Raw genomic sequence first — 27,190 nt, forward strand, 5'->3', positions numbered from 1 at the left:
CCTCTTGCACCCCAACCCACTGCCCTGATCCCCCTGCTGCACCCTGCACCCCTCTTGCACCCCAACTCCCTGCCCTGAGCCCCCTGCTGCACCCTGCACCCTGACCCCTTGCTGTACCCCTCACCCCTCCTGCACCCCACACCCCAACTCCCTGCCCTGAGCCCCCACCACACCCCACACCCCTCCTGCACCCCCTGGGGGCAGGGAGGGGGCAGAGTTGGGGTGGGGATTTCAGGGAAGGGGTGGGAAGAGGCAGGGCAGGGGCGGGGCCTCATGGAAGGGGTGGAGTGGGGGCGAGGCCGAAGGCGGCAGGGGGAGGGGAGGTGTCAGTAATGCGGCCCTCGGGCCAATGTACTAGTCCTCATGTGGCCCTCATGGTCATTTGAGTTTGAGACCCCTGATTTAGAGCAAGCAGTTTTGGATGATACAGTTCATAATACACAGGTTTCACCCTTGAAACCTGGGCCAGTCTCCTCTGTTGGAGTCTTCAGTCTTCTGAGTGTCCTTGTTGCTTACAGCATAGGTGGGGGGAGGAGGAAAGGCAAAGCATGGGGCCACGCTGTTCTGTTTTATACCCTTAGTCCATGTGCTTGGAGAACATAAGTCTGGGCATGTCTGGTAGGCATTGCTGAGTCACCAGGCAAGGTTAAGCAATTCCTCTGGTGTGCCTTGTGCAAGTGAGTCATTGCATTGTAGCTCCCTTGCTGGACAATGGCTGTTGATAGTAGTTTGACATCCGCCCGGGTGTTGGTGATGCCCCTGGTTATTGTCTTTGGGGAGCTAGTATCTGGGTGCTTCCCAAACCCACTGCATATTTTAGTGACAACCATACAACACAGTCTTATAACTTCATATGCACTAATGATATACATATTTAGATGGAACAGTGGGTTTTAGCAGATCAGAACCTTTCCCATGATACTTTACAAGGCATGCTTTATATGCAATATCACAATATGTACTAATAATGAATACGGGGGGTATAGGGTGTACCGTGAGTGTCACAAGAGGTATCAAGCATGAGCAGGAGAGAGAGGGTTTCAGTTGCTCAGGTTCTAAGCTGCCTTGGGGGCCTACTTCCAGGAGAGAGTTCACAGCTGAGGATCCTGCACAGAGAGAGGCCCCTCTCTTTCGACCTGGCACATCAGAACAGACACTTAGGTGTCTAAACCCTGCCCTCTCCCCAGTATTTCCCTCCTGTGTTAGTTTACGTGGCTCCCTATTCAGTTTGCTGGCTTCTGAGGAGCCCTTTCTCTAGCAGGACTTAGGTGCACTAAATACAGGGGGAGAGTTGGACTAAGTGCCTGCTGAGGATTCCACAAGGCAGCAGGCCCGATAGCCATTAGGGGTTGCAATGCCAAAGTAACCTTTCGGGATCTGTCCTGAGAGACTTTAGGCTCCTAACGTCCATTGAAATCAATGATCATCTTTCAGGGAAAGTTAGGAGCCTAAATACCTTTGCAGATCTGGGTCTAACTGACTGGCCCAAGATCATAGAACTGAACCTGGGTCTCCCAAGTCCTAGGTTAGGGCCCTAACCACTGGACCATCTTTCCTCCCTTAAGCTCAGCTAAGATCTTCATTGCCTCTATACTTCTTCTGAATGGGCTCTTGCCCCTTCACCTGGCTCCAGTTGGTGTAACTATCTGCTCTGTTGCATTTGGGTTGGAGAGATCTCATCAGGCCTTACTTGCCAGCTTCACAGAGGTTTTCTAGCTGCCTTTGTTGCTGTCCTTCCAAGCTGGCAGCTGGAAGGGATAATTGAAGGTATGGAATCCAGAGTTCTAAACAAATGAGAGACATATGAAGCCACTGCAAAATCTAATTTAGAAAAGTGGGGTCATATGCTGGCCCAGTAGAATGCTGCCATTCAGCTCTCTCCTTATCCCAGCTAACTGCAATAAATAACCTACAGTTTAAACAGCCTCAGTCCTAGCAAATTCCAGCAGCACAGGAGATCTTAGCCCTGTAATTTTTGAAGCTGTCCCTTTCTATTAAAGTCCACTTTGCTTGGTTATCAAGTCTGTTGTCATATGCTTCCCATTATGTACTATTGCACTGCAACTGGCTCATAATACCAACTTTAGCAGCACTTTTCATCCCAAAGCATTTTAGACGGCAGGAAGAAATCAGTGAAATGCAGCAATCTGTGGGGTGGAATGCAGCAGTCTGTCTGCATCAGCAGCTATACAGAACAATTTTTAGCAGAGAGAGTTAGGATTTAACTTCTCCAGCTGAAAACACAAGAGAAGGAGTTCAGTCACTGGCGATAAGTTACTGAAATTTGGCTACCTATGTTCTTGCAAAAGATATTTTGGGAAGGCTGACTAGCACCTCGGCTTTGATCCTCACACAAAGGACAGCAGCAAAGCACCCAATAGTCATGCTGGGGCACTGATTTAGGGCTTACTAAGAGCACCACCCATTGAATCACTATCGCCACTTGTTGCAACTCTTTTTATTTAAAATCTCCCAATCCAAATTCTGACCAGGCTTGACCCTATTTAGCATGTGAGAGCGGATGTGGGTGGGGACTGGCTGGCTGTCCACATCACAGAAATTGCCAACAGAGAGGCCAAGGAGTGAGAGGCAAATGCGCTCTCTTTTGAGTCCTGGGATAGCGGGAGCATGGTTTGTGAGGAGGCTTGCATTGCTGTGCTTGCTCTGGAAGGACTTTAATCCGCAGGGTTGTCAGGCTTGCCTCTTTCAACAGAACGAACATTTACACACACTCAAAACCCAATGGAGCTTTATTCCTAGAGAAGTAATTTTTGAAGTGAACACAAGAAGCCTATTTGCTTGTGACTTTTCTCCTTGTGTTGAGTCCCCTGTTTGTTCTGGCTGTGAGTTTGCCAGGTGAACTGTCTTTGGCTTGGCTAGTCCTCAAATCTGCCCTGCTATGATGAAGGATATAACAGTTTTTTAAAATGGAGTGTTTAGAAACAGAGAAAAGAACCAAAATTCCATCTTCTAATGCAGAACCTGCAACAAAACAATCAGGGAAGTGGGCAGCATTTTCCATAGCTTAGTTCAGTTTGATCTCCTGGAGACTAAGTACTAATGCAGTAAACCCTGGGGGTTGAGATGAACCTCCCCCCTAAAAAGCAATTGAGCCACCTTGCCTCCTGGCCCTTGGGGTTTGTCAAGCCTGAGAGGGTTAAAGTCTAGTGGGATTGAAGTTACTGAGCTAAGTAGCTGTTGCGCTGGCTTCTGTCTCTCACTGTGTCAACCTTTGGGTTTGTTTACTTCAGTCAGAAAAGCAGAAGCTATCATATGATTGCTCTCTATAAATACACTAGGGGGTAAACACCAGGGAAAGAGAAAAGCTATTTAAGGTAAAGGACAATGTTGGCACAAGAATGGCCATGAGCAAACTTAGCTAGAAATTAGGTTTCTAACCATCGGAGGAGTGAGGTCCTGGAACAGCCTCTCGGTAGGGATATTGGGGGCAAACAACCTAACTAGTTTTATGATGGCACTTGATACGTTTATGAACAGGCTGATATGATGTGGTTACCTGCGATAGCTGGGGACTGGACTCTATGACCAGGGAGGTCCCTTCCAGTCCTAAGTCCTATGTTTCACCAGGAAAGATGGAGAGGCAGCGACTGCCAATTACCACTGTGTAGTTTAGGTCTTGTCTATGCTAGACTAATTTTCCTACGAATAAAAATATCACTCACTGACCACTCCTCCCTTGGGGAGCACTAGGGTAAACCAGCCACTCACAGCCAGCAGCGCACTAGCACACTTAGATGACCCAGGGCATAGTCACTGAGTTTTCTTTTTCCCTGGGGGTACTCCACCCCTGCTCCGCCCACTCCCCTGAGATCCTGCCCCCTCTCTGCCTCTTCCTGCTCCCCCCCCGCTCCACCTCCCCCTGAGGCTTCACCCTTGCTCCGCCTCTTCCCTCCTCCAAGGCCCCACCCTCAGCCTGCCTCTTCCCGCCCCGCTCCAAGCCCTCCCCCAAGGCCCAGTCCACCCACCGCTCCCTGCTCTCCGCCCTCCCCCAAGCTCCGCTCCCAGCCACCAAACAACTGATTGGCGGCAGCTGCCTGAACAGCTGATTGGCAATTGCCACTGAACAGCTGTGGCTAGAGGGTGCTGAGCACCCACTATTTTTTTTCTGTGGGTGCTCAGCACCCAGTCCTGGAGCACCCATGGAGTTGGTGCCTATGACCCAGAGGTTAAAATGCTGTCCAGTCTACAATAGCGTTGCCCATTGTTAGTATCATTGGAGGTGCACATGTGGTGGCAATGGTGAGACATTTTAGGAGAAAAGGGCTAATGTGGACACCCCGAACAATTCTCCCATATACCCAGTCCAGCTCGCAGTGGGGCTAGCTGGAGTTGGGTCTGAAATAATGCATTTACTGTGCCTGTAACATGCCTAAAACTGATTCCACCATTCTCTTAAGCCTGAAATGAACCTTTTTGAATGAGTGCATTATTGGCAGCATCAGGATGAAGTTTTGTCATAGCCTGACTGCTGCCAGTGGTGGAGTTTTGGCTGCTCCCCCATCCCTCCCTGTCACAATATAGAGTTTGTTTCGTGCCTTTCTTACTGATGCAAGCTTCCAAAAATGTTTCATAACCTTCAACGACTAGTGCTTTGCAGTTTGTTATTCTGTGTCTCATGCTTTTCACTTTTTGGCTGGACAGATTTTATAGGATCTCAAAAGTGCTGCCTAAGAATTAATTGTTCCTTGACACTCTCTTAGGTCATAGGTAGGAGAGATACAGGGATCCACTTTATCTGCTATTGGAATACAGCCACTTCTGGGCTAGTGCACACCATCTATTTAACAATGCATAGCAACTCTGCACAATGGTTTAGAGCAGGAGATGAGAAAGAATGCTGTGTTCAGTTAGAACTGCTATGAATTTAGCTATGCATATTGGAATTACCTGAATGGCAATTAGCCAGGACACAGGAGTTAAAACTCCATCTCCTCCTAAAAACACCAAAGTCAGTATTGAATCAGTGCCTCAGAACGCTGGTGGGATGCACTGTGATGCAGGAGGTGACATCTTAGATGTTGAGTTTAAAATTAAGGGACTCTTTTCAGCCTTTTTGGATGTTTTGCAGAGAAGGTGGTAGGCCCCAAGTCTGGCTGTTCTGATCATTCCATTCTGCATACTAAATTTCCCCCAGCAGTTCTAACTGAACACTGAGTTTTTCACTTCCTGTCCTAAACTGTTGGCCATGGCTGGAGATGGGACACTGGGCAGGGTGGGCCAGAACTCTGAGGTGGCACCAAACATTCTCTGTCTCAGTTGCTCGGCTCGCTGGTTCTTGCTCACATGCTTAGGGTTTTACTGATCACCATATGTGGGGTCAGGGAGGAATTTCCCCCCAGGTCAGATTGGCAGGGACCTTGATGGGGGAGAGGGGGTCCATCTTCCACTGCAGTGTGTGGGTCACTTGCTAGGATTATCTGGGTATCTCTCATTTAACCATTTACCTGCAATTTTGGGGGCCTTGGGCACTGCTACACCTCGGTCCCTCCTATTCTTTGCCTGTGGTACATAATAGTCTAGTTTCCTTGGATGTCATTTACTTTGGCTAGGGTGACCAAACATCCTTTTATAAGCCCGGTCCCGGCCGGCCTGCCTTTTTTGGCAAAAGTGGGCAAGAGCAAATGGGACAAATGCCTGCTTTTGTCAAAAAAAAGTGGGGTGTGGAGCAGTGTTCCCTCTAATATTTCCCACCCATGTGTGGAATGAATTTTGTTAGGAGCACCAATATGGAGGTGATGTGTGACACATCACCTCCATATTGGTGCACCTAACAAAATTCATATGGCAGGGTGAGGCTGAGGGGTTCGGAGTCTGGGAGGGGGCTCAGGGCTGGGGCAGAAGGTTGGGGTGCGGGGGCTGGGCTGAGGGCTCTGGCTTGGGGTGCAGGCTCTGGGGTGGGGCCAGGGATGAGGGGCTCAGGGCTGGGGCAGAGGGTTGGGGTGCGAAGGGGTGAGGGCTCTGGCTGGGGGTGCAGGCTCTGGAGTGGGGCTGGGGATGAGCAGCTGGGCAACAATGGGGAGAGAGGACTCCTCCCCCCAGCTCTCTCTCCCTGCAGCACCAGGAGCACCTGAGCTGTGGGGACGGAGAGGTGCCTCTCCCCGCTGTGGCAGGTCCAGGCTGCGTTGGGCCGGGGGAGGGGTGCCTGTCCCTCGGCCACAGCAGCTCTGGGCCAGGCCGGGTCAGGTCCGGGGGAGGGGCTCCTGTCCACCGGCCGTGGCAGGTTCCGCGCTGGGCTGGGTTGGGGCAGGGGAGGGGCACCACAGCAGGTCCAGGGCTCGTGGGGAGGCATCTCTCCCCCGGCGCAGCCCTGACTGCCTGCGTGGCGCTTAATAGACAGCTGCACGGCCGTGCAGTTTAGGGGGAACTTAGGAGCGGAGAAACACGTGGGGCGGGGGGGCAGGAGGCAATGCCTGGTGGGGGGGAAGGCAGGGCTCAAGTGAGCAGTGACACCAGCCCCAGCCTTTGGGAAGTATGCTAACCCTATTCTGTATGTGCATCGCTGCTCACCCGAGTCTTGCCTGCCTCCTGCGCGGGGAGAGGGGCTTGGGTAAGTGGCTCTGGCCAGCCCCGCATGGGGGTGGGAGGAGGCTCGGGTGGGGTCGGGGCACTCGGGTGACTAGCTCGGGCCAGCCCCGCACGGTGTCCTATTTTCCCTTTGGGAAATATGGTCACCCTAACGTTGGCCTCATTTCAGTTGTTGGGTTTAATGTGTGGGTGTTGGTGGTGGCCTGTGAAACACAGGAGGTCAGACTAGATCTAGTGGTCCCTTCTGGCCTCAAATTCTATGACACTTTGTGTCCCACCCCAGGAGAGGCCACATTGCAGCAGCGAGTGACATGCTTGTTGCACATGTAATCTGTATAGTGCACGAGGATAGTGCTGGCACCTCAGGTGTGTGCAGCTGTGACAAAACAACCTGTGCCCTGCCCCAAATAGTGGACTGCACAAGTGTAGTGTGTTTCATATTGACTTTATCTGATGGTAGAGCATTTTCTTGCAATACATTTGTTAGGCCAAAAGAATGGCTCCCCAAATCCTCTCTGGGGCTTTCCTCGGAGACAGTTGAGGAGGGAAGTTAGGCACCCAACTCCCATTGACTTTCAGTGGACATTGGGCCCCCAGGTGCCATTTGTGTCTTGACAGTCTCCCCCAGAGAGCCTGTTTACCACTCGTGTTTATCCCAAGTTAACTCATTGGCTTCAGTGCAGCTACACCTGATTCCCACTGTCATAAGTAAGAGGGGAGTCAGATCCAGACACTGAAGAAGTGTCTGAGTTGCAAACTCCCTGTCAGTTTTTGTCCCACTATCTCAGCAAGTGGCATTGCCTCTGCTGCATGCACTTTCAGGATACTCTAAGGCAAGCTCTTCAATTCAGCAGGACACTGTTGGATTTATCTATGCCCTGCTGATCTCTCCTGCTTCATTTTTATTTTCCAGAGAGACGGTATTCCAGATCTCGTCCCAAGGCAAACCTGCTGAGCTACTCTTCCCATAGCGTGACGGTTCGACAGCCCAGCGAGACGGCCCTGACGCCACTGACGGAGCAGGAGGGTGAGGCTTACTTGGAGAAATGTGGCAGCATCCGTCGCCACACTGTTGCCAATGCTCACTCGGATATCCAGCTCCTGGCCATGGCCTCCATGATGCACACAGGGATCGTGATAGAAGAGCCAGACAACAGTGACAAATGCCTCCTCCTGCAGCCCAGCTTCAGCCACAGGCAATGCTCCAGTGAGCCCAGTATTGCTGATGGGCCGGAGGGACTGGTAGCAACGGGCAGGCAGGAATCTACGGAACTGAACTGCACCTCCGTCAGCTAGAAGGGATGTCCCCTCCAGGAGAGAGAACCATGTGCACTAAACCAGACGATAGGCGGTTGTGTTCCTGCTGGGAACGGTGGAGAACATGAGCCTTGGGGATGTATTTGCTCATGTTGTGGGAATGGTCTATGTTCTCATGTCTCTTGGGAAAGTCACCTTAGATTTTTATCTCTGACTTTCTAGGATCATTGTCAGTGGAGGTACCAGGCTGCTCCCAGCAGAGCATTCAGGACTGCAAGGGTTTCAGTGTTAAATGCCACTGTCTCTGTATTCTATAGAGTTTCTTCCTGAGCTGCTCAACATCCAAGTTCAACTGCTGTAGCCTCAGGTTCCCTCCCTTTTCTTTTTAGTGAAAGAAATTAATCTAAACGTTTTTCAATCTCATGCCTAACTCCTTGGTCTCATTAAATGGAGCCCTCCTCCAACTCCCAGCAGCAATTGGAGAGACTGTGCTAAAAGCTCACTTGGTCCTTGCCCTCAGTTGCTAGGATGGTGATGCCTGGGGTTGGGTTTTTCTTTTAAATGTATTGTACTCAGGGATTAAACTTTGTGAGTCTTGTAGAGAACTCTGCCCCAGATGCTTTGTGGTTTCTGAGGGTGGGGGAGGGATTTCCTTTCTTCTTTGCTCCCACTGCATACAGGGGAGAGACTTCATCTGACTTAGCGAGAAGCCCAAATCAGAGTGAGCTAAAGCTCTGAATGGTTTTTCCTCTGAGAGTGTTGCCTTTCCATGTTCAGCCCCAGTGTGCACTCCCCCTTTGAGGTCAGTGGAGTCTTATGGGGAGTAAATAAGGGTAGGATTTGGTCCCACGTGCCCTACTTGGACTTTGGCATCAGGTGTGCTGTCAAAAATGTTAGCTTTATCAGGATTCCACCATAAGGAGAAACCTAAACAGGTGGATTCCAAGAGAAAAGGGGCAATACGGTAACTGAGGGTATGCTCCTGCATTCGAAAGGTGACTTGAAAGTGGCTTTTCGAGCCCAGGCATCCATGGGTCCAACCCCGGAGCTAACATGGGGGAAATCAGCTTTGGATTGGTGCCTGAACTTCTAGCTCTTACAGAATTTATGAAATCAAAAATAACCGTCTGGGTTAGAGACAGGAACTCTAGCTCTGTTTGCAGCTAGGTTTGGGGGTTTTTTTTGTTTTATTTGGAAAGCTACAACTTGTCCAGTTCTTAAGCAATGTTAGTGTCTGTCTGACAGTGGCATACAGTGAATTCCACTCTGACTGCTACAGAGGGACCGATAGGTACTCCAGAAACTGCTCCCATAAGAGTGGAGTCAACCTGCTCCACAAATCCCCCTAGATATTCTGCTGATGTCTTGCTAAACAGAATTGTAAGTGTAATTACAAGCTGCTTTGAATTTCAGACTCCATTTAAAAAGGAGACACCTCCCCATCATCTCTCAGAATGTTGCCATGTTCAGCCCCGATGTCCACCCCCACTGATGTCCCCATGGTCATCAACATGCACATGTAGATGACAAATAAATCCGTGATTGGAAAGGTTTTCTCTACCTGCCAGGACCTGAATTCAGGTCTCTGTATTTCTCATGCTATAGGTAATGACTTTGTGTAAGGTCGGCTTTTGCAAGGCGGTGAGCACAGCTCCATTCCCATTGACTTCAATGAAAGTGGAGGTTGCTGGGCATCTCTCAGGATTGGGCCTCAATTGCCCGAGCAATGTCAGGAGTAGAGATTCTTCCGAGGCTGCTGTTAGCATCAGAAATATCAGGGAGGAGCCCTGAGCTCTGGAGCTCTTTGCAGCTCCTGTGGTTGGTAACTGACGGTCTACAAATGCATTTGACAAGGGCCTGCTTCTGCCCCTGGTCAAGCTGACTGGAGTTTCGCTGTTGGCTTTAGCAGAAGTGCACTGATCTGGGAATGCAACCAGCTGTTTGGACTTTAAAACCCTGGTCTACCGTTATGTTCAAGCCTCCCAAGGAGGAGCAGCACAGAATGTGCAGCCCAGCAGGAGGAGGGGCCACTTTTGCTCTACCTGGATTCCCCTCCTGGCCATTACTTGGCATGCCCCCCTACATTAAGGCTTTTAAGGTGGGGTGCAGGATTGGGCTCATTATGTTGGCCCTACACCGCTCCTGCACCAAGATTATTATTCTCTGGCCACTTGTGGTATTTTTATGGCTCTATTGGATACCAGTGACGGGATGTGGTGCGGGGAAGATAATCTCTCCATAGCATTTCAGTTCAACCTCTTCCCCCTATTTAGTAAATATCAGGAATGTTTTTCAATAGCCCATACAAGCTTCTTTTTATGACTAAACAATGAGAAATGGCTGTTCGTTTCCTGACGTACTCTGGGATCATCATCCATTTCCCTCTCTGGGAAGGGGAGTCTCTGAGGAGTATGGGACTCCATGCCTGGTATTAACTTGAATTTCTTTTTTATCTAGCTCTATCCACTTGTTTGACCTTTTTTAAATTTGTGTGGGTCTGCTACTTTGCAAAAATTTGTACCAAGACGGTCGGAGTTGGGCACGTCCCACGTTTGATTTTGGCAGGGGAGGGAAGGGTAAAGCTGGTGGTTCCATTTTGTAAACAACGTGCGAGGCTTAAGGAAAGAGCGAGGGTGTTTAGAAATGAGGTGGGAAAGGTGATGCTTACTGGGCCACCAAATGAACATATAAGGTGCACAAGCTTTTGGAAGCACAAAGAGGCTTGGTCTCCTGTGAGCAGCTAATGCAAACTAGTGTTGTAGAAGGTGAGTAGCCTGCCTGCTGTGACTTGCGTGATAGGCGAGAGGAAGGGGTTGCATTGAAGGGCAGGACACTGCTGAGTGCTAGGGCATGGTTGCATCATATTTGCCCAGTGGATGGCAACAGGCTAGGAGCTCTAGGAGTAAAAGGAGCCAATGACAACAGTGATCCCTGCTGCTCAATAGAAAATATGACCTGTGGAAGGTTTCTAGCATGCAGTGATCTATCTTGATTCAAACAGCCAGACAGGGCTGCTTTGATATTGGTCCAAGGCAGGTCCTAGACCTCCTATCTACATGCCTTCTTGCATTGCTATGGACAGTAGGGAAGGTGGGTGGGAGGGGTTCAACTCCCCTGTATCCTGCCATTTGATGCAAACCTCTATAAGCTGCCAACAAGTGATGAAATGATTCCCCTCCTACCCCCCAAGGTTGTACAGTACCTCCTTATTGGATTAAGAGAGAGAGTAAGTCACTTCCCACCTCAGTTGCTCTGTCTTACTCCTATCAGATTCAAGACCACGTGGACAAGTGGTTTGTTATCACCTCCATGTGTCCATACAGTTTTGCTGTAGTCTGTGATGCAGATTTACTTAAGGGTCCAGATTGAAACCTAAATTTTAGTAAAACTTCTCATTTTTCTACCACCCTCATGGGTCAAATGGTATGGTTTTATCACTAGCAAGTTTAGTCTCCTCCAGTCCACTACTGGGATGGGTAGTAACCTGCTTTTATATTTTAATTCTCAGTCCAAACACAGGCAGTAAATCCTGTTGCTATTAAAGCTTGGTTGTCCCTGACAGCACATGAATTGCATCTGGGTTTGGAAGGACCTTCATGTAGTATTTTTTCTTTAGGTTTCCACCCTCCCCAATCTTATTGCTGGGGTTCCCTTGGGAGTAAAATTGTTGAAGCCTGCAACTCTATGTGGAACCTACAGTGGTTTTGGTCCGCATACTATGTCTAAGATTTCCAAAGGGTTCTGCAGCTCCATTTGAAATTTTTTAGGGGCCCGCAACTGAAAAAAGCTTGAAAACCACTGCTGTAGTCTGAAAACTCTCATTTTATGGATTGCTTGTGCCTTGACAACCTTCTTACTCACTACACGTTGTTTTACACTAGCCACGTGTGTCTACTTTTGCTCATAAAGTTCAATTTTTATACAGAATTGTTTTTGAACCATGCAGTTCTACTGCAGCCCCAAGGGAACTTGTACTTCCAACTCCACTGCCTGCCAGCCTGTGTTAGCTTTTCAACACGTGGGGTGTAGTTCTGACCCTATTGCAGCCATTTACAAAACTCCCATGGACCTCAGTGGGGTTAGAACGAAACTTAACCTAGTGCAGCAGGCCGTTACCATAGCCCTGCTCTGGACCACCTAAAGCTGACCTGCAAAGGACACAAACTGGCCTTTCTGGTAGGAAGAATGCCTAAAGGGCTCATTGCTTATGGGCTGGTGCTGTACAAGACAGAGTCAGCCCCTCCTGATGCAAGTTGCATTGGAAGAGCCAGAGATCAGCTGGTGTAAATCACCATAGTGCTGTTGAAATGAGTGCTAGCCTGACTCACAGGAGCTGAGGATCTAGCCTTTTTCATCCAGTTGCCCTCTCCACACTCCTCCAAGAGGAGGATAACATCTCTGGGGCTAGGGTTAGTGTTTGTCAGGCACCCTCCCTCTCCCTACTTTGGGAACATCTAGTGGTTCCATGCAGGGAGGGATGGGAGGTGGGTTTGGGGCTAGTACTGTGCCTGGAGTGAAGGGGACATCAGCTGACACAACAGTCTGGCTGAAGGCCAAAGTGGAGTTGGATTGGAATGGGAGGGTGAGGACTGTAAATGGTGGGGAAGGTGATTTGGAGAAGGAAGTGGGGCAACAATGATCCTTTTAGCAGCTGTGCCTGGGCTTGAGGCAGTAGCCAGGAGCAAAGAAATGCACATTTTTTTTCATAGACTCTTTCTGCACCTGGTATAGTCACATAGTTTCTGCTTGGCAAATGCCAGCTCTTTCTGCACTCCTCTGGAAGGGCTCCATGGGCCTTGTCACCAGCACTTAGCTGTCCCAGTTACCAAGCCCCTTTGGGTAGCCTTCACAAGGAGGTCCAGCTGGCTGTGCAGGCTGGAGCCTAGGAAGTGAGGGAGGATGTGTGTGTCCCTGGTGGTGATGAAGCATCTACATTACTCCCCTCCTGCTGCTTAGATGCAACTGTCAGGGGATCACTAGTAAATTTTTAGCTTTACATCCTCATTGCAGCTGCCTCAGAGCAGTATGAGGAAGTGCTGCCTCCGTATTTTGGAGTTGAACTCCAGCTGTTGCTGCTGCCCAGTGTTGTTGACTCGGTCAGTATATGTTTGTTTGAAGCTAGAGCCATTTTGGTAATTGCTACTTCCTGTGAAAAACAACCTGTCAGTAGAGTTCAGGAAACTCGTGATAGAGAGTGGAAAACAAGCCCTTTTCTAACACAAAATGTGTCAGGAAGGACCTGGAGGTGGTGTTAGCTGCCCAAGTCTGACACTTCCATTGTAACTTAACTCAAAGGCACCCGCAGAGACACATTGCCGCTTGCAAGCAACCAAGGACCACTATATTCTGGGACTTTCCTAGAGGGCAGCGTGCCTGTAGTCCATGAAGTCAATGGAATTTTGACTGTTAATTCAAGAGGAGCAAAATGAAGGCAATGCTGAATGCTTTTGAAGAGCTCACCCCGCTGGGCCTCCTGGGCTGTCCTCAGCCCAGTGTGGATAATCAGATTCTTTGCCTTCATTTAGAGAAGGCAGGGTCTCTCAAACTGTTGTGTGGGCCACTCTTTGAAATAGTGATGGTTGCATGGAAACCCACCCCACCCCCCCCACACACACACACACACACACACACCCCTCCCCAAATGCATTTCACAGAGCACCTGCCCTCCTCCCTGCAGTCATAACCTTGGATTGATGATAGCAAATGACTAGCTGAGGAAATAATTACTAGGGTTTAGCACATGGAGCTGAGGGGAGGCCCACTAGCAATCTGACAGTCACAGTTTGAGAACTGGTGCCCTATATTATCTTATGTTCTAAATGCCCTTTGTAAAGCAACTGCCAGCTTCCACCCTAGAGCTGGCTGCATTCCCCTATTAAAGGGTAAAGAGAGGGTGCAGTTGGTGTAGACTCCTCAGCCATCACATACGCATGGCACCTATCTTTAGTGGGTTCACAGGCCTGGGTTGTTTCCCCTCCGTAAAAAAGGGTCAGCATCTACCCTTTGTTGGGACCACTGCAGTGTGTGGCATCCTCCCCTCCCTTTTCACTTATGTCACTTATATACACTGTAATAAATGGGATGGTGTTTTTGGGGCATGCTGCCCTGCTTGTAATTCCTTCTCTCGGGAGGGTCCTGATTAAATCACTTTGCCTGACCAACTTGATCTCACTTAGCTCCCACAGCTGTGGCAGCTTTGGCTGTACTATAGTGTTCAGCTGGTATGCTGAGGCCTAAGCCAATCCCAGCATTGCAAAACTGAGTAATATTAGGAGATTTGAAAATTACTGTCATGATGTGGAGAGTTACTGGCCTTTCATAAAAATTTCAGGTTGGCCTGGGCGATCTGCCTATGGGGAGGATGATCTGCCTATGGGGAGGATGTGTGTGGGGGGGTGATACACATACTGAGTCAGCTGAGCAGCTGTATGCTCTCTCATCACATAATGATGGAGGAGGAAGAGGGTTAATTATAGCTCAGTTACAGCTGTTGAACTGGTCTCTGCCCACAGTCCCTACATTAAAGGGAAAGAAAAACCCAGCTAAAATAGTAGCTTGAATGCTTTCAGATGGAAGGTGGAGTGATGTATCTCTTCCCCCACTCTTGTAGAAGAGCTATAGGATTTGGCTAGAACAATCAGAGGGTTTCCTGTTGTAGCCCTAGTCAGTAGGCTTCAGAGTTAATTCCCACTGTAGCTCAATGGGCTTCATCTCTGTCCTCCAGTAAGTGGTAGAGGCTGTAAAGCAGTAACCTGTCCTAGCCAGTGAGATGACAATGGGCCCTGTTGCTTTTAAAATTGTAACCCACCGCAGTTCTCTTCAGTACCCATAAGCACTACGTCATTATTACTTTTGTAAAATGAAAGCTTAAGTTTGTATGAACTGACAAGATTCCTAACAACACACAGAGGCCCCCGTGCTTAGAACTAAATCCAACACCTGTATGAGTAAACAAACTGATACTTTGGCAGATGCATTTCATGGCTTACTGTGGACATGTATTTGTACTAATGAACTGCAGATAATAGAATGAAAATTCAAGCTGCTGAAGTAAGAGCTGTTCAAACCTCTGTAGAACGTGAGCCTAATCAGACTTCATTTGAGGGCTGGAGTGATGCTGCCCCCTGCAGGCAGATGTTGCCTGCATCTCTCTGAGCAGAATAAGCCTTCAGTTTTTTACTATAACCTTGCTTCACTGGGTGACTGCAATGCACAGTGAGTACAGGTCCAACAGCTGTTCCTGCTGCTCTGCCTGAGAGCCTGTAGTTTTAACCCTAATTAAAATGGTTTAATGGCTCATCCTTAATATTCTGGCATTAAAAAATGACAGCAGTTGAAGAGCTCTCAGGTTATCTAATTGCTCTTCTGCTGAAGGAAGATTATTCCCTACTGTATGTCACCGATTGGCAGCATGCCTGTTGTACACCATCACATATCCACAGGATTGGTATTACGCTACCACTTTTGGAAAAGTCTTGAGGAGGAACCTGTAGGTCAGTCCCCAAGGGCTCTCACTCTTCCTGCACGGGGTAGTCCATATGGCTTCACTGCCTCCTTACACGGGACCCCTGCTTCACCCTGTGAGCTATCTCGGTTGGACTTGCTGAACAGACGCCTGGTAGAGACTTGTACATGCTTCAGGGATTAATGCACCTCGCCCAGCATTTGCAGTAACGCTCAACAAGCATTATCAAAACAGTAAGGTTTATTAGTCACCCGGAACACAACACACAAAGTCCTTAGGTTAGCATAGGGAACTGAAGGTTAAAGCGTTGTCCATTCTGGTTAGCCTAGAGCCCAGTCATGCTTTGGAGAACCCCTGTGGTCAAGCTCTGTCTCTTACTCTGACCTCCTTAGTCGCTTCTCGGGTGACACCCCACCTTCCAGCAGCCAACTCTTATCCCCTACCTCACACCTCTCCAGTCCTTTGTTCTGGAGCTGGCATCTTTGTAAAACAGCTTCCCTGCTGAGAGGTGGAGAAATCCATCTCCCTCTGGGCCACTGAGTGCTAGTGTCAATGTCCTGCTGATTGGATTTACCATTGTTTTCTCAGATTCTCCATTGATATTGGGTCAGTCTCAGCCAGTCCTATTTTAATGACTTGTTCAGGCTCAGACAGCTAGGTGACATTCATACCTCTGTCTTTTAGGCTATGTCTACACAGTACCACTTATGTCCCTCAGGGGTGTGAATATTCCACCCCCCAAGCGACAAATTATGCCCGAATAAGTGGTAGTGTGCATGGTACTATGTCAGCAGGAGACCTTCTCTCGCTCACATAGCTACTGCCGCTTGATGGAGGTCGTTTAATTATGTTGACGGGAGAGCTCTCTCCAGCGGCATAGCGCAGCTACACGAGAGATCTTACAGCGACGCAGCTGCAGCGGTACAGCTGTGCTGCTGTAAGCTCTCTAGCGTAGACATAGCCTTACTCTGCTCTGAGAGCAAACAGTCCTTTCTCCCCCCACTGAGGTTCCCATGAGAAATATAGGAGAAACTGAAGCACACATAGGATTCATAAAAGTATTAGAGAATTCTCACTGTGTCTCACACAGATTACAAATACACCACCACTGAGACAAGAGCTAAGGGAACAAACAACCACCTTTCTCTAGACAAAGAACAGCCCATCTGTCAGAACTGATGCTCCCCCCCAATCTAAATCCATTCCTGTGTCCACTCCCTGACCCCCCTCCCCAAAAAGCACAGCCCTTCCCAATTCACTACCTCAACAGTGGGAGTAGTCTTATGATTCCATTCATCTTAAAGCAACATCAATAAAATTAACATAGCTCAAATTGGAGGGCCCACTTCTGCCTTAGTGACACTTGCACAGGTGACATGGAGCTCTGCACACATGGTTCCCTTTAGCTTCAGTGGAAGTCGAATGCTCAGCACCTGTGAAATATCGGAACTAAATATCCAAATAAGGATACTCAACAACTGAGGTGCTCAAAAATTATAGTCCACTCTTGCAAACATGGGCATTTATAAACCAATTGAAAACAAGGGGTTACAAAAGGTGTAACTGGGTGCAGAATTTATCCTGCAGGAAGAATGGTTACTTACCCTATAACAATTGTGATCATTAGACATGTTGTCCACTTGGATTAAACTCTAGATACACGTGCCCCATGCATGCAAGATTGGATTGTTTGGGCCAGCAGTGTCCACAACTGTGACCTTCATGTCCTTGCACGCCCCTCACCCCCCAAGCTTGTAAGAGATAGAGTGGGCCCAACTGTGTCTCAGTTCCTTTGCCAGTACAGAATCCCAGAGTTAAGGGACTCTGCGGTAGTGGCAGAGAAGGAGAATAGCTTCTGGGATCCAAATGGACAACACATCTCGAAGAACCAGTTGCTGTAAGGTAAATAACTGTTTGTTGTTTTTAGAGTAATTGTACACAAGGCTCCCATTCTAGGTGTCTGGCTAGCAATTGTCTCCCTAAGGAGGTGGCTGTCATGAGTTCTACTTAAATAAAGACTGCAGGACTGCCCTATCAAACAAGGCAGCAGATCTAGTAGCTGCAATCAGCACATAAAATAAATATAAATAAATAAATAAATAAAGATATCCTATCTCCTGGAACTGGAAGGGACCTTGAAAGGTCATCAAGTCCAGCCCCCTGCCTTCACTAGCAGGACCAAGTACTGATTTTGCCCCAAATCCCTAAGTGGCCCCCTCAAAGATTGAACTCACAACCCCCTGGGTTTAGCAGGCCAATGCTCAAACCACTGAGCTCTCTCTCCTGCCCCCATGATACTGAATAGAAGTATACTCTAAGTGGCTGCCCTGCAAATTTCTGATACAGGGACATTCTTCAAGTATGCCAAGGAGGTTATGTGGACCATAGTAGAGTGTGCTCTAACGTAAGAGTGTGGAGCTAATTTATTTAGTTCATAGGAGCTCTTCATGCACTCTTATATGCGTTGAGCATCTCTGCGTCAAGATTGCTTTGTTGCTAAATACTACGAAGAGTGTGAGTGACTTGTACTAGGGCTTTGTTCTATGGAGGTAGCGGGAGAGTGCCCTCAAGACATTGAGCATATGAAGTCTTGCTTCTCCAAGAGTCAAATGAGGTCTGGGGAAAAACCCTAGAAGACACACACATTGATTCAAATGAAAGTCTGAGACCACTCTGGCTAAGAACTTAGACAAGGTGATCCTCAGTCCTCACCCTTTGTGTAAGGAGATCCTGCCATTAATGCCCGAATCTCTCACCCTTAATGCAGAGGTAGCAGCCACCAAAAATGCTGTCTTGATGGAGATGAAGGAGCACAATGCTCAAGACTCAAAAACTGCAGAGCCTCATGAAGGGAAAAATCCCTCACTGGAGGAAATCCATGGATTAGATCTTTCAAGAATGTAGCCATAATGTGAGAACATAGTGTGACCTTGAATTGGAGGGTGACAGGCAGATATTGCAGCTAAATGAACCCTAATCAAGTTGATTAAGAATCTTGAATGTTTCAAGTACAATAGTCCATGGCTACCCCTCTGATAATACTCCAGAATGACGTCTCAGAGTTGACGGTCACCCTGAACAGCCCAAGGAGAAAATCATTTCCATTTGGTTCTATACATTAGTCTTGCTTGGAATCAGAATGTCTTGTACCTCAGTGAAGCAGCTCCTATCTATAGCACTTAATCAGCTAGCACCTATGTTGTCAGATGTAAAAATAAGGAGTCTGATTATAGGATAAAGCCCTGATTCTGTAAAATAACATCTGGGACAGCTGAAAGAGACATGGGCGGCCGAGCTGATATTGGTTTCAGTTCTGAATGCCATGCTGGTGCTATCCATCATAGCACGGTTTGTCCAGTCTTACTTTTGTGAGGACTCCAGGGATACATCAGTTCTCTTTTCCACTGGATTTGGAATGGCTTTGACAAGGGGCCTGTGCTCATGCCTCTTCAGGAGCAAAATGACAGGCACTTCATGTTCAAATTGGTGGGAGAGAGGTCCATGGTGCAAAGACCCCATCTGAGGAAGATTTGACTGAGAACAGAGTCTTTGAGGGTCCATTCATGACTAATGAAGCATTACCAGCTGAGTTGGACTGCCAGGTTGTTCTGAAGATCTTGTTAGCGTAGGACTATGAGATTGTCCTGGTTTTATATGCATCAATCCTGACAGAGAGGGATGAGCTCACTACACCTTGCCTGTTGAGGAAGTGCATCGCTGTAGTATTGTCTGTCAGGACTTGAATGGTGATCCCTTTGAGGAGGGGCAGGAAAGCTCTGCATGCTAAACATGGCTCTGAGTTCTAACAGATTTATGTGCAGAGAAGAATCTGTTACGAACCACCAGCCTTGAGTGTGAAAATGGTCTAGGTGTGCTCACTAGTCCTGTTTGGAAGCATCCATTACCAGCGTGTGGATGGCAAGGCGAATGGGACTCCTCGGCAGACTTTTTGTGAGTCCTTCCACCAGAGTAGCAAGGATAAAATGTGTGGGGGAACTAAACCCTGCACATTTGTGCTGTGCCTGCCAGGTTGATAAACTGATTTTAACCACGCTTGAAGAGCTGAAGGCCAAGTCTGGCATCAGGCCTGATGAAAATGCACGTGTCTCAACAATCTGGTACTCTCCTTTGCTGAGGTATCCCGATGATGGCATGATGGCATAGATTTCAAATGAGGTGCATCATAAATCCTAGGAGTGCTGATCTTGTTTTAAGGAGAATTAAAGAACAGCTGCCAGCCTGAACTATTTCTCTTTTGTAGAAGGATGTAATAGAAACAGACCTGTTGTGTGGAAAACAAACACTAGCAAGCAGGAAAGAAAACAGCCAAAAATAAAAGTGTTGAGCCCACACATACTATCCCAGGGTTTGAAAGAATCTACTCCTCTACTTGAGATTGAGGAATGGGATTTATTTGAGGCACTCCAGTGGCCGAAAGCATACATTTCTGCAGTGTGTGTGTGTCATGGTTACCAGATGAGCTGTGCCATAAAGCTCTTTTGGTCACTTGAGTGCATCATCGTGTGCCTCACTCTGGGTGGAATCACATACTCCAACCATTCAGACCAGGTCTCTGGGCTGCAGCCCCTTGTTTACACAATTATATTATTCCAATAGGCCCGACTGTGTTGGGCACCTGTAACAGCAGCTGATTAAAGTGACTCAAAAACAGCATAATCAAAACTTAGTAGTATTTAATTGCTCAAGGAAAATGGGTTAATACAGAGTCCTATACACATTTCTTTACTAAGATTAACTTCTCTAGTCATAGCTCAGGTGAACCCATCTCTGGCTGGGAGAAACAGACTGTCCTCCTCACAGCATGCTGTCTTCTTGCAAGTCTGACAACAGTCACTGACTCACTTGACAATCCCTCACTCCTTCCTGAGGCCAGCATCTTTAAAGGTTTACAATTCCATTTAATCCTATGCAGTCAGGTTTTGGAAGAGTAAACTATGCCAGCCTGGTGGGAGCCAAGCAGGTTGCTTCTTCCCAATCAATGGCCCAGCCTTTGCTATCTTAACTCTTTTGTAGCTGTTCATGCCAGGTATCTTATATTTGCCATTGTTTGGTTTTCTATTTGCTTTCCCCTCCACTATTGACTGAACGCTGGCAGACAGGCAGTTAGCAGATAACCTGTGGGCAAAAGGACATTTATAAAAAACAAAACAAAACAAAAACACATAACTCCTTCTTTCTCCACACTTTGTTAGCATCCACAAAGAAGAGCATCTAGTTCTCATGGTAGTAAAGAAAAGCTACCGAACACAGTCCTGCTGCAGTGTCAGAACTTTCCGAGTCTTCAGACAACTCCAGTGCTTCAGCTAATGGCATCTCCAAGCAGCAGCCAATGAAGTTAAGATTCTTGTCCATTTCTTTTCATCTATTAAGAAAGCAATAGATCAGTGGGTCTTAACCTTTTTTTCATTTGCCGACCCCTAAAAAATTTCAAATGGAGGTGTGGACCCCTTTTGGAATCTATTGTCTGTTCATATAGTTGACTTATGATCAATCAGTTTTCAGTCGTAATTTTTTTGCAGACCCCTTAGACCAAGTCCACAGACCAGAGGTTGAGAACTACTGCAATAGATGGGTAACAAAGAAATTAACATGGAAGGCAGTTTCACTACGCTGGAGAAAGCAGAACAGCAGCAGTCATAGGCACTGGAGATCCACATTTTTCAGACTAGTGTATTCTCATAGCAGGGCTTCACTCATTTTTGAGTGAGCAGAAAGTGGGGGAATTTAATGGATTGTCTGCAGCTGTGAACACCTTGTGAATGAATCACAAGAGTATTTATGCATATTACTGCTCCAAGCTTTCAAGGGAGAATAGACTGTCATGGAAAACTATCAAAGAATGTTCAAGTAGATCCTACATCCATATCACCACAGGCTATAACCTAGCCAGGTCTCAATCTAAGCAGGGTGAAACTGGCTAATACTCAGATGAGAAACTCACCAGGGTAACTTAAAAACATACAGGAACAGATGTCAAAGCAGTAGGTGTACATAAGTACATAAAGTATTGAATTGGATGGTGCAGTATTACATTAGGTGGCACTTTGCTGAAGATATTCATTCAGATGTGGTGGAAACTCCCATCCTCCCACACAGGCTCAGTACTTTTCATCCTTCCAACGCACTTCTTCTGTGAAGCCCACAAACTGTGAGCTTATAAAAGCAACAACAATCTAAGGTAGAACCTGCAGGGTTTCCAGCGTGAGTGTTATGCTATGACGACTGTAAGTTCAGCAGGAGAAGAACTGATACTGTGCAAGACAGACAAGTAGATTGGTGGCACTTCCTGACCTTCTGTACACTGTTCACAGGTTCAGTAACAGGCTAAATAATCACTTGATAATATCTAAGCAGTTTAGCAATTATATAGTTCCTTTCATCCAACTCATTTGACAGTTACATGGCAAAGTGGGTCACAGAACAAGAGCTGAAGCCTGCAAAGCATCAAACTCCTTGGCATGTGGTAACCTAATAACTAGGTAAAGCCACACCAAAAAGCAGCTAGCTCTGGGGCTTCAGTTGAAGACCTTATTTTGACAGAAAGTCAAGTAGGCACCAGCTCCAGCCTCTCCAACAGCTGAGCTGAAATCACCATATACTACCCCCTACAGCTCAGAGAGCTGCATGTTTTATTGGTTTATGGATTAGCAAGAATAGCAAACTGGGCAGGGCATGACTCCATAATTCAAGGTTTCAGCTTTAGAAAGCACCTTTGGGGCAAAAACTGAGGGCAGAGGTCTGCATATACACAATAATATTTATGCACCCACATTTGCACACAGACTGTGGAATATGCACAGATGAACTAGATACCTTGTAACTGCGTGTCTCTTTACATGAAAAATGGCTAGGCACAGGTGCAGGTGTCATATTTTACTGCAAAAAGTGATCATATTTCTCTTCCATCTATCCAAAGGTACATGATTACACACTTTGAAGTATGGGCAAAGGAAATCGTGCAATAGATGAAGGTATCTGGAACCCCATTTCTGTAATAAGCAAATTTGACCTCCCCTTTTTATTAGTTTGACGACGACTGGTTTTCTAGGTGTATGACATTTACAATTACATAGATATCACATTAAATACTACATTCATAGTAATCAGGATCATGTTTCTTGCTAACAGTTTCTTAACTCTTAAAGACAAATGCGTTCTTCCAAAGAGGACAGAAACTTTAGAACAGTTTTAGTATTTAAAAATGTTGAAAGCCGAATACTCTTCCCCCACCCACCTTGAAATAAAGCTGAGGAAATTTAGCATTCACGCAGAGATTAGGAGCACTGGTCAGAGCAAAGCATAAAGCAAACAGGCTGTGTCCACTGTGCAGTTTGGAGTCAAGGCTCCTCACAATGAACCAACCTCCATGCTCTCTCAGAGCTGGGCCTCTGCAGTTGAAGTGCTTATCACTAAGCTTATCAGGAAGCCTAAGATGGGCTCACTTTCATTTTAGCCCAAAATGTTCTGCCTATAGGTTAAAGGTTAATTGCCTAAAGTAGGGCTGATTGTAACTTTTTTCATAGCTCAACCCACATCAGACAAAGGATGTCCAAGGCATGAGAAAAATACACAATTAGTACTGGAAAAGTTTGAGTTTATTTTTGAAAAAGTTGTTTGACTGAAATAAGCTTGTGCATTAGTTACAAAATATATTAATCTATTGAGAGATACTTCAGTGAAACCAGTAGAGTGTGCATTGTGTTCAAATGCAGATCAGAGCGTTTCTTCAATAATACTGACTAGAGTACTTGTTGGCACCAAAGCATTAGTGCACATTTGATGAGAAAAAGAATGTCTTCTAGTAAGGCAAACAAAGGCCATCCATTTTGTTTACTACCAGATTTAAATTATTCAATAGGCAGGACCACTTGCTACATAGCCAGCCCATAGAATGAGTTTTTCCATCTCACAAATATAATTGCCTGCATATAATTATGTGCTGACAATTTTTAAAGAATTACTCCCCCTGCCCTGCAGGGGGACACTGAGCTAAAAAGAGGAATCTCATATGCAATATATTATACTCAGAGAATTCTGAGAGCAGCAACTTTGCAAGTACACCCATACATAAAGAATACATAGCAGGAATAAGGGAGAGACAAAAGAGAACATGGGAGGAGGGAGGGGGAAATCAAATAAGTATCTTAGATATCTGTACAGTAATGTAAGTATAGGGAATAAGCAGGAAGAACTAGAAATGCTAGTTATTGAAAACAGCTACGACATAGTTGGCATCATAGACTTGGTGGGATAATACACTACCGGTATATTGGTATAGAAGGGTACAGGTTGCTCAGGAAAGAAAGGCAGGGAAAAAACGGGAAGGGATGTTGCTTTGTGTATATATTAAATGTATACACTTGGAAATAGGAGACAGATTTGTTCAAGGATAAAAAAACAAGGGTGATGTCATGTCAAGGATTTACTATAGACCACCTACTCAGAAAGAAGAGGTGGATAAGACTTTTTTTTAAACTAACAAAATCATCCAAAACACAGGACTTGGTGGTGATGGGGAACTTCACTACCCAAACATCTGTTGGAAATATAACACAACAGGGTACAGATTATCCAATAAAAAAATCTCTAATACATTCCAAGAACTTATTTCAGAAGGTAGAGAAAACGACTAGGGGAGAGGCTGTTCTAGATCTGATTTTGACAAATATGGAGGAACTGGCTGAGAATTTGAAAGTGGAAAGTAGCTTGGGTGAAAGTGATCACGAAATGGTAGAGTTCATGATTCTAAAGAATGGTAGGAAGGAGAACAGCACAATAAAGATAATGGATTTTAAGAAGGCGACTTTAGCAAACTCAGGGAATTGGTAGGTAAGATCCCATAGGAAGCAAGTCTAAGGGGGAAAATGGGGGACTGGACTACAAGATCTTTTGAGGTTCCTTTCAGTCCTACAATTCTATTATTCTAAGACTGTTTGACACAGGTAACAGAAATTTGATTTAAAAAATAGAAGATGATATATACACACACACACACAATATTGCAAAAGCACCAAGAGTCACAGAGAAAGAGCTATACACAAAACCTAAATTCAGCACTTCCCTTAAAAAGTTAACAGTTGAAAACTAGGCTAATCATTGCAACTCCACGTTTGTTTTAGATTGCTTTATTCCAAAATTTTTCATAAATCGGTGGCAGTTGTGATCCATAATCCATTCTCCTTTTAAATATTTTTCAAGATCATTCTTCCACTGTCATAGCATAATGATATCTTAAAAGAGAAGAAAAACAGACCTCTAAGGGAAAAGGTGAAGCAAATACACTATAAAGCTGTATTTTATCACGGAAATTGAACTCTCAAACAATGCCAACTCAAAAAGAGATTAAATAAAATAACTAACAACTGGGATTGTACATATCTGGATGGCTCAATCCACCATTTAAGTTCTACAAATTTCTTTCCACCAGCTGAAATTACATTCCCACGTGTGATATGACAGACAATTCTGGAACTGCACTGTAGCAAAGATAATTTGAAAAAAAAAATTAAGTAGTTGAGTGAGGTCTGCATAGATAAGTACGTAAGGTTAGTAAGACAGAATATATTTGGCTGATATTTAACATATCACCTCAGAAAGTCTCCCATGTAAGCTCTGTGGTTAAATCAGCTTGGCATTGGGTTAGAATTCCATAGTGCAACCTTTAATAAGTACACAATAGATACAATATCAGCAGCAGCTAAAACTGTTAATGTTACATATTTTTTTCTGCCAGTGTACCATGCACCAACTTTTTTATTTCCTATTAGGCTGCGCTATTTTACATTATCCAATTGAAATAATAAAAACTTATGTATACTACAGAGCTGCCACCATGCTGAATTTCATTTCAAGTCAAAAGTAGACTAGATTGAGATTTTTAAAAAGCAGATAGTTCTGCCTGGGAATTGACGGTCTTTTGTAAAAACAAATCTTAAGGATTTTGAAAGGGTAATGAAAATGGAACTCCTAGAGGTGTTAAGTTGGCACTTCAAAGACCCGTACACACACACAAAACCACCTGTTATAACATGGTGCTCCGACAATGAAGTTTGTAACAGAATGGGCCTTTGTGCGTTAACTGTCCTCCCTCCCTGTGGTTGGTCCTTGTTGGTCTGCTTAGAAGGGGACTGATACTTGGGCTGGCCTGTAGCAATATTTACCCAACTAGAGGTGAGGCAAACCCCACTTGCCAGCTTCCCCATCTCAGAAAAATACTCCATGTTGACTGGGAGATATTCATACATTTATGCATGGCCTGGTTCCATATTTTCTGTATCAGATTGTCTATATGCCTACCACAGGACAAATAAGGCTTTTTTTTTTGTGTTTTAAAAAAGTAATCTCTGTGTTTATATACAAATCTGAAGATATTGTAGAGTTGAAAAGAATTCTATACATTAAAATCCATTATTTTTCTATTAGCAACAGAGAGTTTGGACTAACCAGCTTCTAATGCACAAGACTACAACATTAACATGGGATGCAGACAATCAGTCTAGAAAGCCAAGAAATAGGCACAGGAATCTCCAAGGTTTTTTTTTTTTTTTATAAAGTAAATGTAGTGTTTGTGAAAGATGCCACTATAGAAACTAGAATGTGCTCGTTTATTATAAGAACACATAGCAATGCAAGTTCACCAACACTGCCCTACTAGCGGGCTACCATCCTGTTCTTTTCTAGGTGGTGAGGGTGGCTAACCTACTATGTCCTAGAGCTCTCTAGTTCAACAAGCCACCATCACTTTTGGCACTATATGGACAATTGTTTACTGAGAACTAGTGATAGACCCTCCACCACATTTTACACAGGCCACCCGAGTGCCATTTGACAGGAATGATTTTAGAACTCTGGTAAGTTTGGCACAAGTCAGGTGTGACCAAGAGATAAAAGTTTCCATGATCCCTGAGCCACCTAGTATATATCTTCTTCCTCTCTGTCGAACATATCTCACACCAATATGATCTATCACCACAAAAAGCATCCCTACCAATGCAGAACTTTAACCCATCCAGCACCACCTTAGTTATAGTGGAAGAGCGTCAGCCATGTTTTTACACAATTGCAAACAAGGTGAACACACATTTTGGGAGGGGGGAAAAAGAATAAATAAGTTACAGAGAGGCCTAAAAGCCATAGTTTCTATCAGTGATCTCAGCACATTCAGCAGAAACATTTGTTTAGCCTTTTCTGGGGCTGTATTGCACGGGTTTTGTAGAAAACTTTTCAGAAGTCCAAGATTGATTCAACACCATCATGCGGGTTCCTGTTTGAATGTTCCTGAACATAATTCCTCAGGAGAAAAAAAAAGATAGAGACAGACCGACAGATGTCTAGGGACTGTGGACTGAGTCTTAATCTTACTTCATATTCCGAAAGGAACATGGTAAATTCAAAGTGATGGAGTTTCCCTTGCTGTGCATTCCCTGGCTAAGCTATAAAGGCACTAAAATAGTCTGTACTTTTGTTTCCTTCCTCTATTCTTGCCATTTGGATTTAAGTCCTTTTAGAAATGGTCTATGTTGCAAGGTGAATATCTCCTGATTTGTAGCATGAGAGCACCTTCCATAGTTGAGCTAGTTCACTTCCGCTACAGTATGTGCGTTGCATCCCCCTGGGCAGTGGTGTAGTCACACTGGAACACCATTCTGGTACTATTAAGCAGCAGCTGTGGCAATGAAGTCAATCCACCTCTCTAGATAGCAGGGGAAATCCTCATTCTGAACTGTGTCCCTTTGAGCAGCCCCACGACACCACCCCCTATGGGGCCAGTCTGTTCACCTACCCTGCCCGGCTCAGCCCCTGCTACGCTGCTGCTTCTCTCAGTGTTTCTGCTGCCTGGCAGCATCTGGTCACAATGGGAAGTGGTTTGCACGCTGCTGCCACTTGGTGCCTGTCCCAGCA

At 46.0% G+C, this 27,190-nt stretch overlaps 1 protein-coding gene across 2 annotated transcripts in view; it reads left to right on the forward strand.

Moving 5' to 3' along the window:
- The window catches only part of PRR5L (proline rich 5 like), a 68,745-nt gene extending 59,500 nt beyond the window's left edge, over positions 1-9,245 (forward strand). For both annotated transcript variants that reach the window (XM_024215459.3, XM_024215461.3), the window contains one exon: positions 7,460-9,245. In XM_024215459.3, coding sequence (XP_024071227.2) covers positions 7,460-7,842 — 383 coding nt within the window. In that variant the 3' untranslated portion in view covers positions 7,843-9,245. The remainder of the gene's footprint in view (positions 1-7,459) is intronic.
- The last annotated feature ends 17,945 nt before the right edge of the window (positions 9,246-27,190 follow it).

The sequence above is a fragment of the Terrapene carolina genome, unplaced genomic scaffold (assembly GCF_002925995.2).
Source record: "Terrapene carolina triunguis isolate 2854851 unplaced genomic scaffold, T_m_triunguis-2.0 Scaffold96, whole genome shotgun sequence".
NCBI classification, from domain to species: Eukaryota; Metazoa; Chordata; order Testudines; family Emydidae; genus Terrapene; species Terrapene triunguis.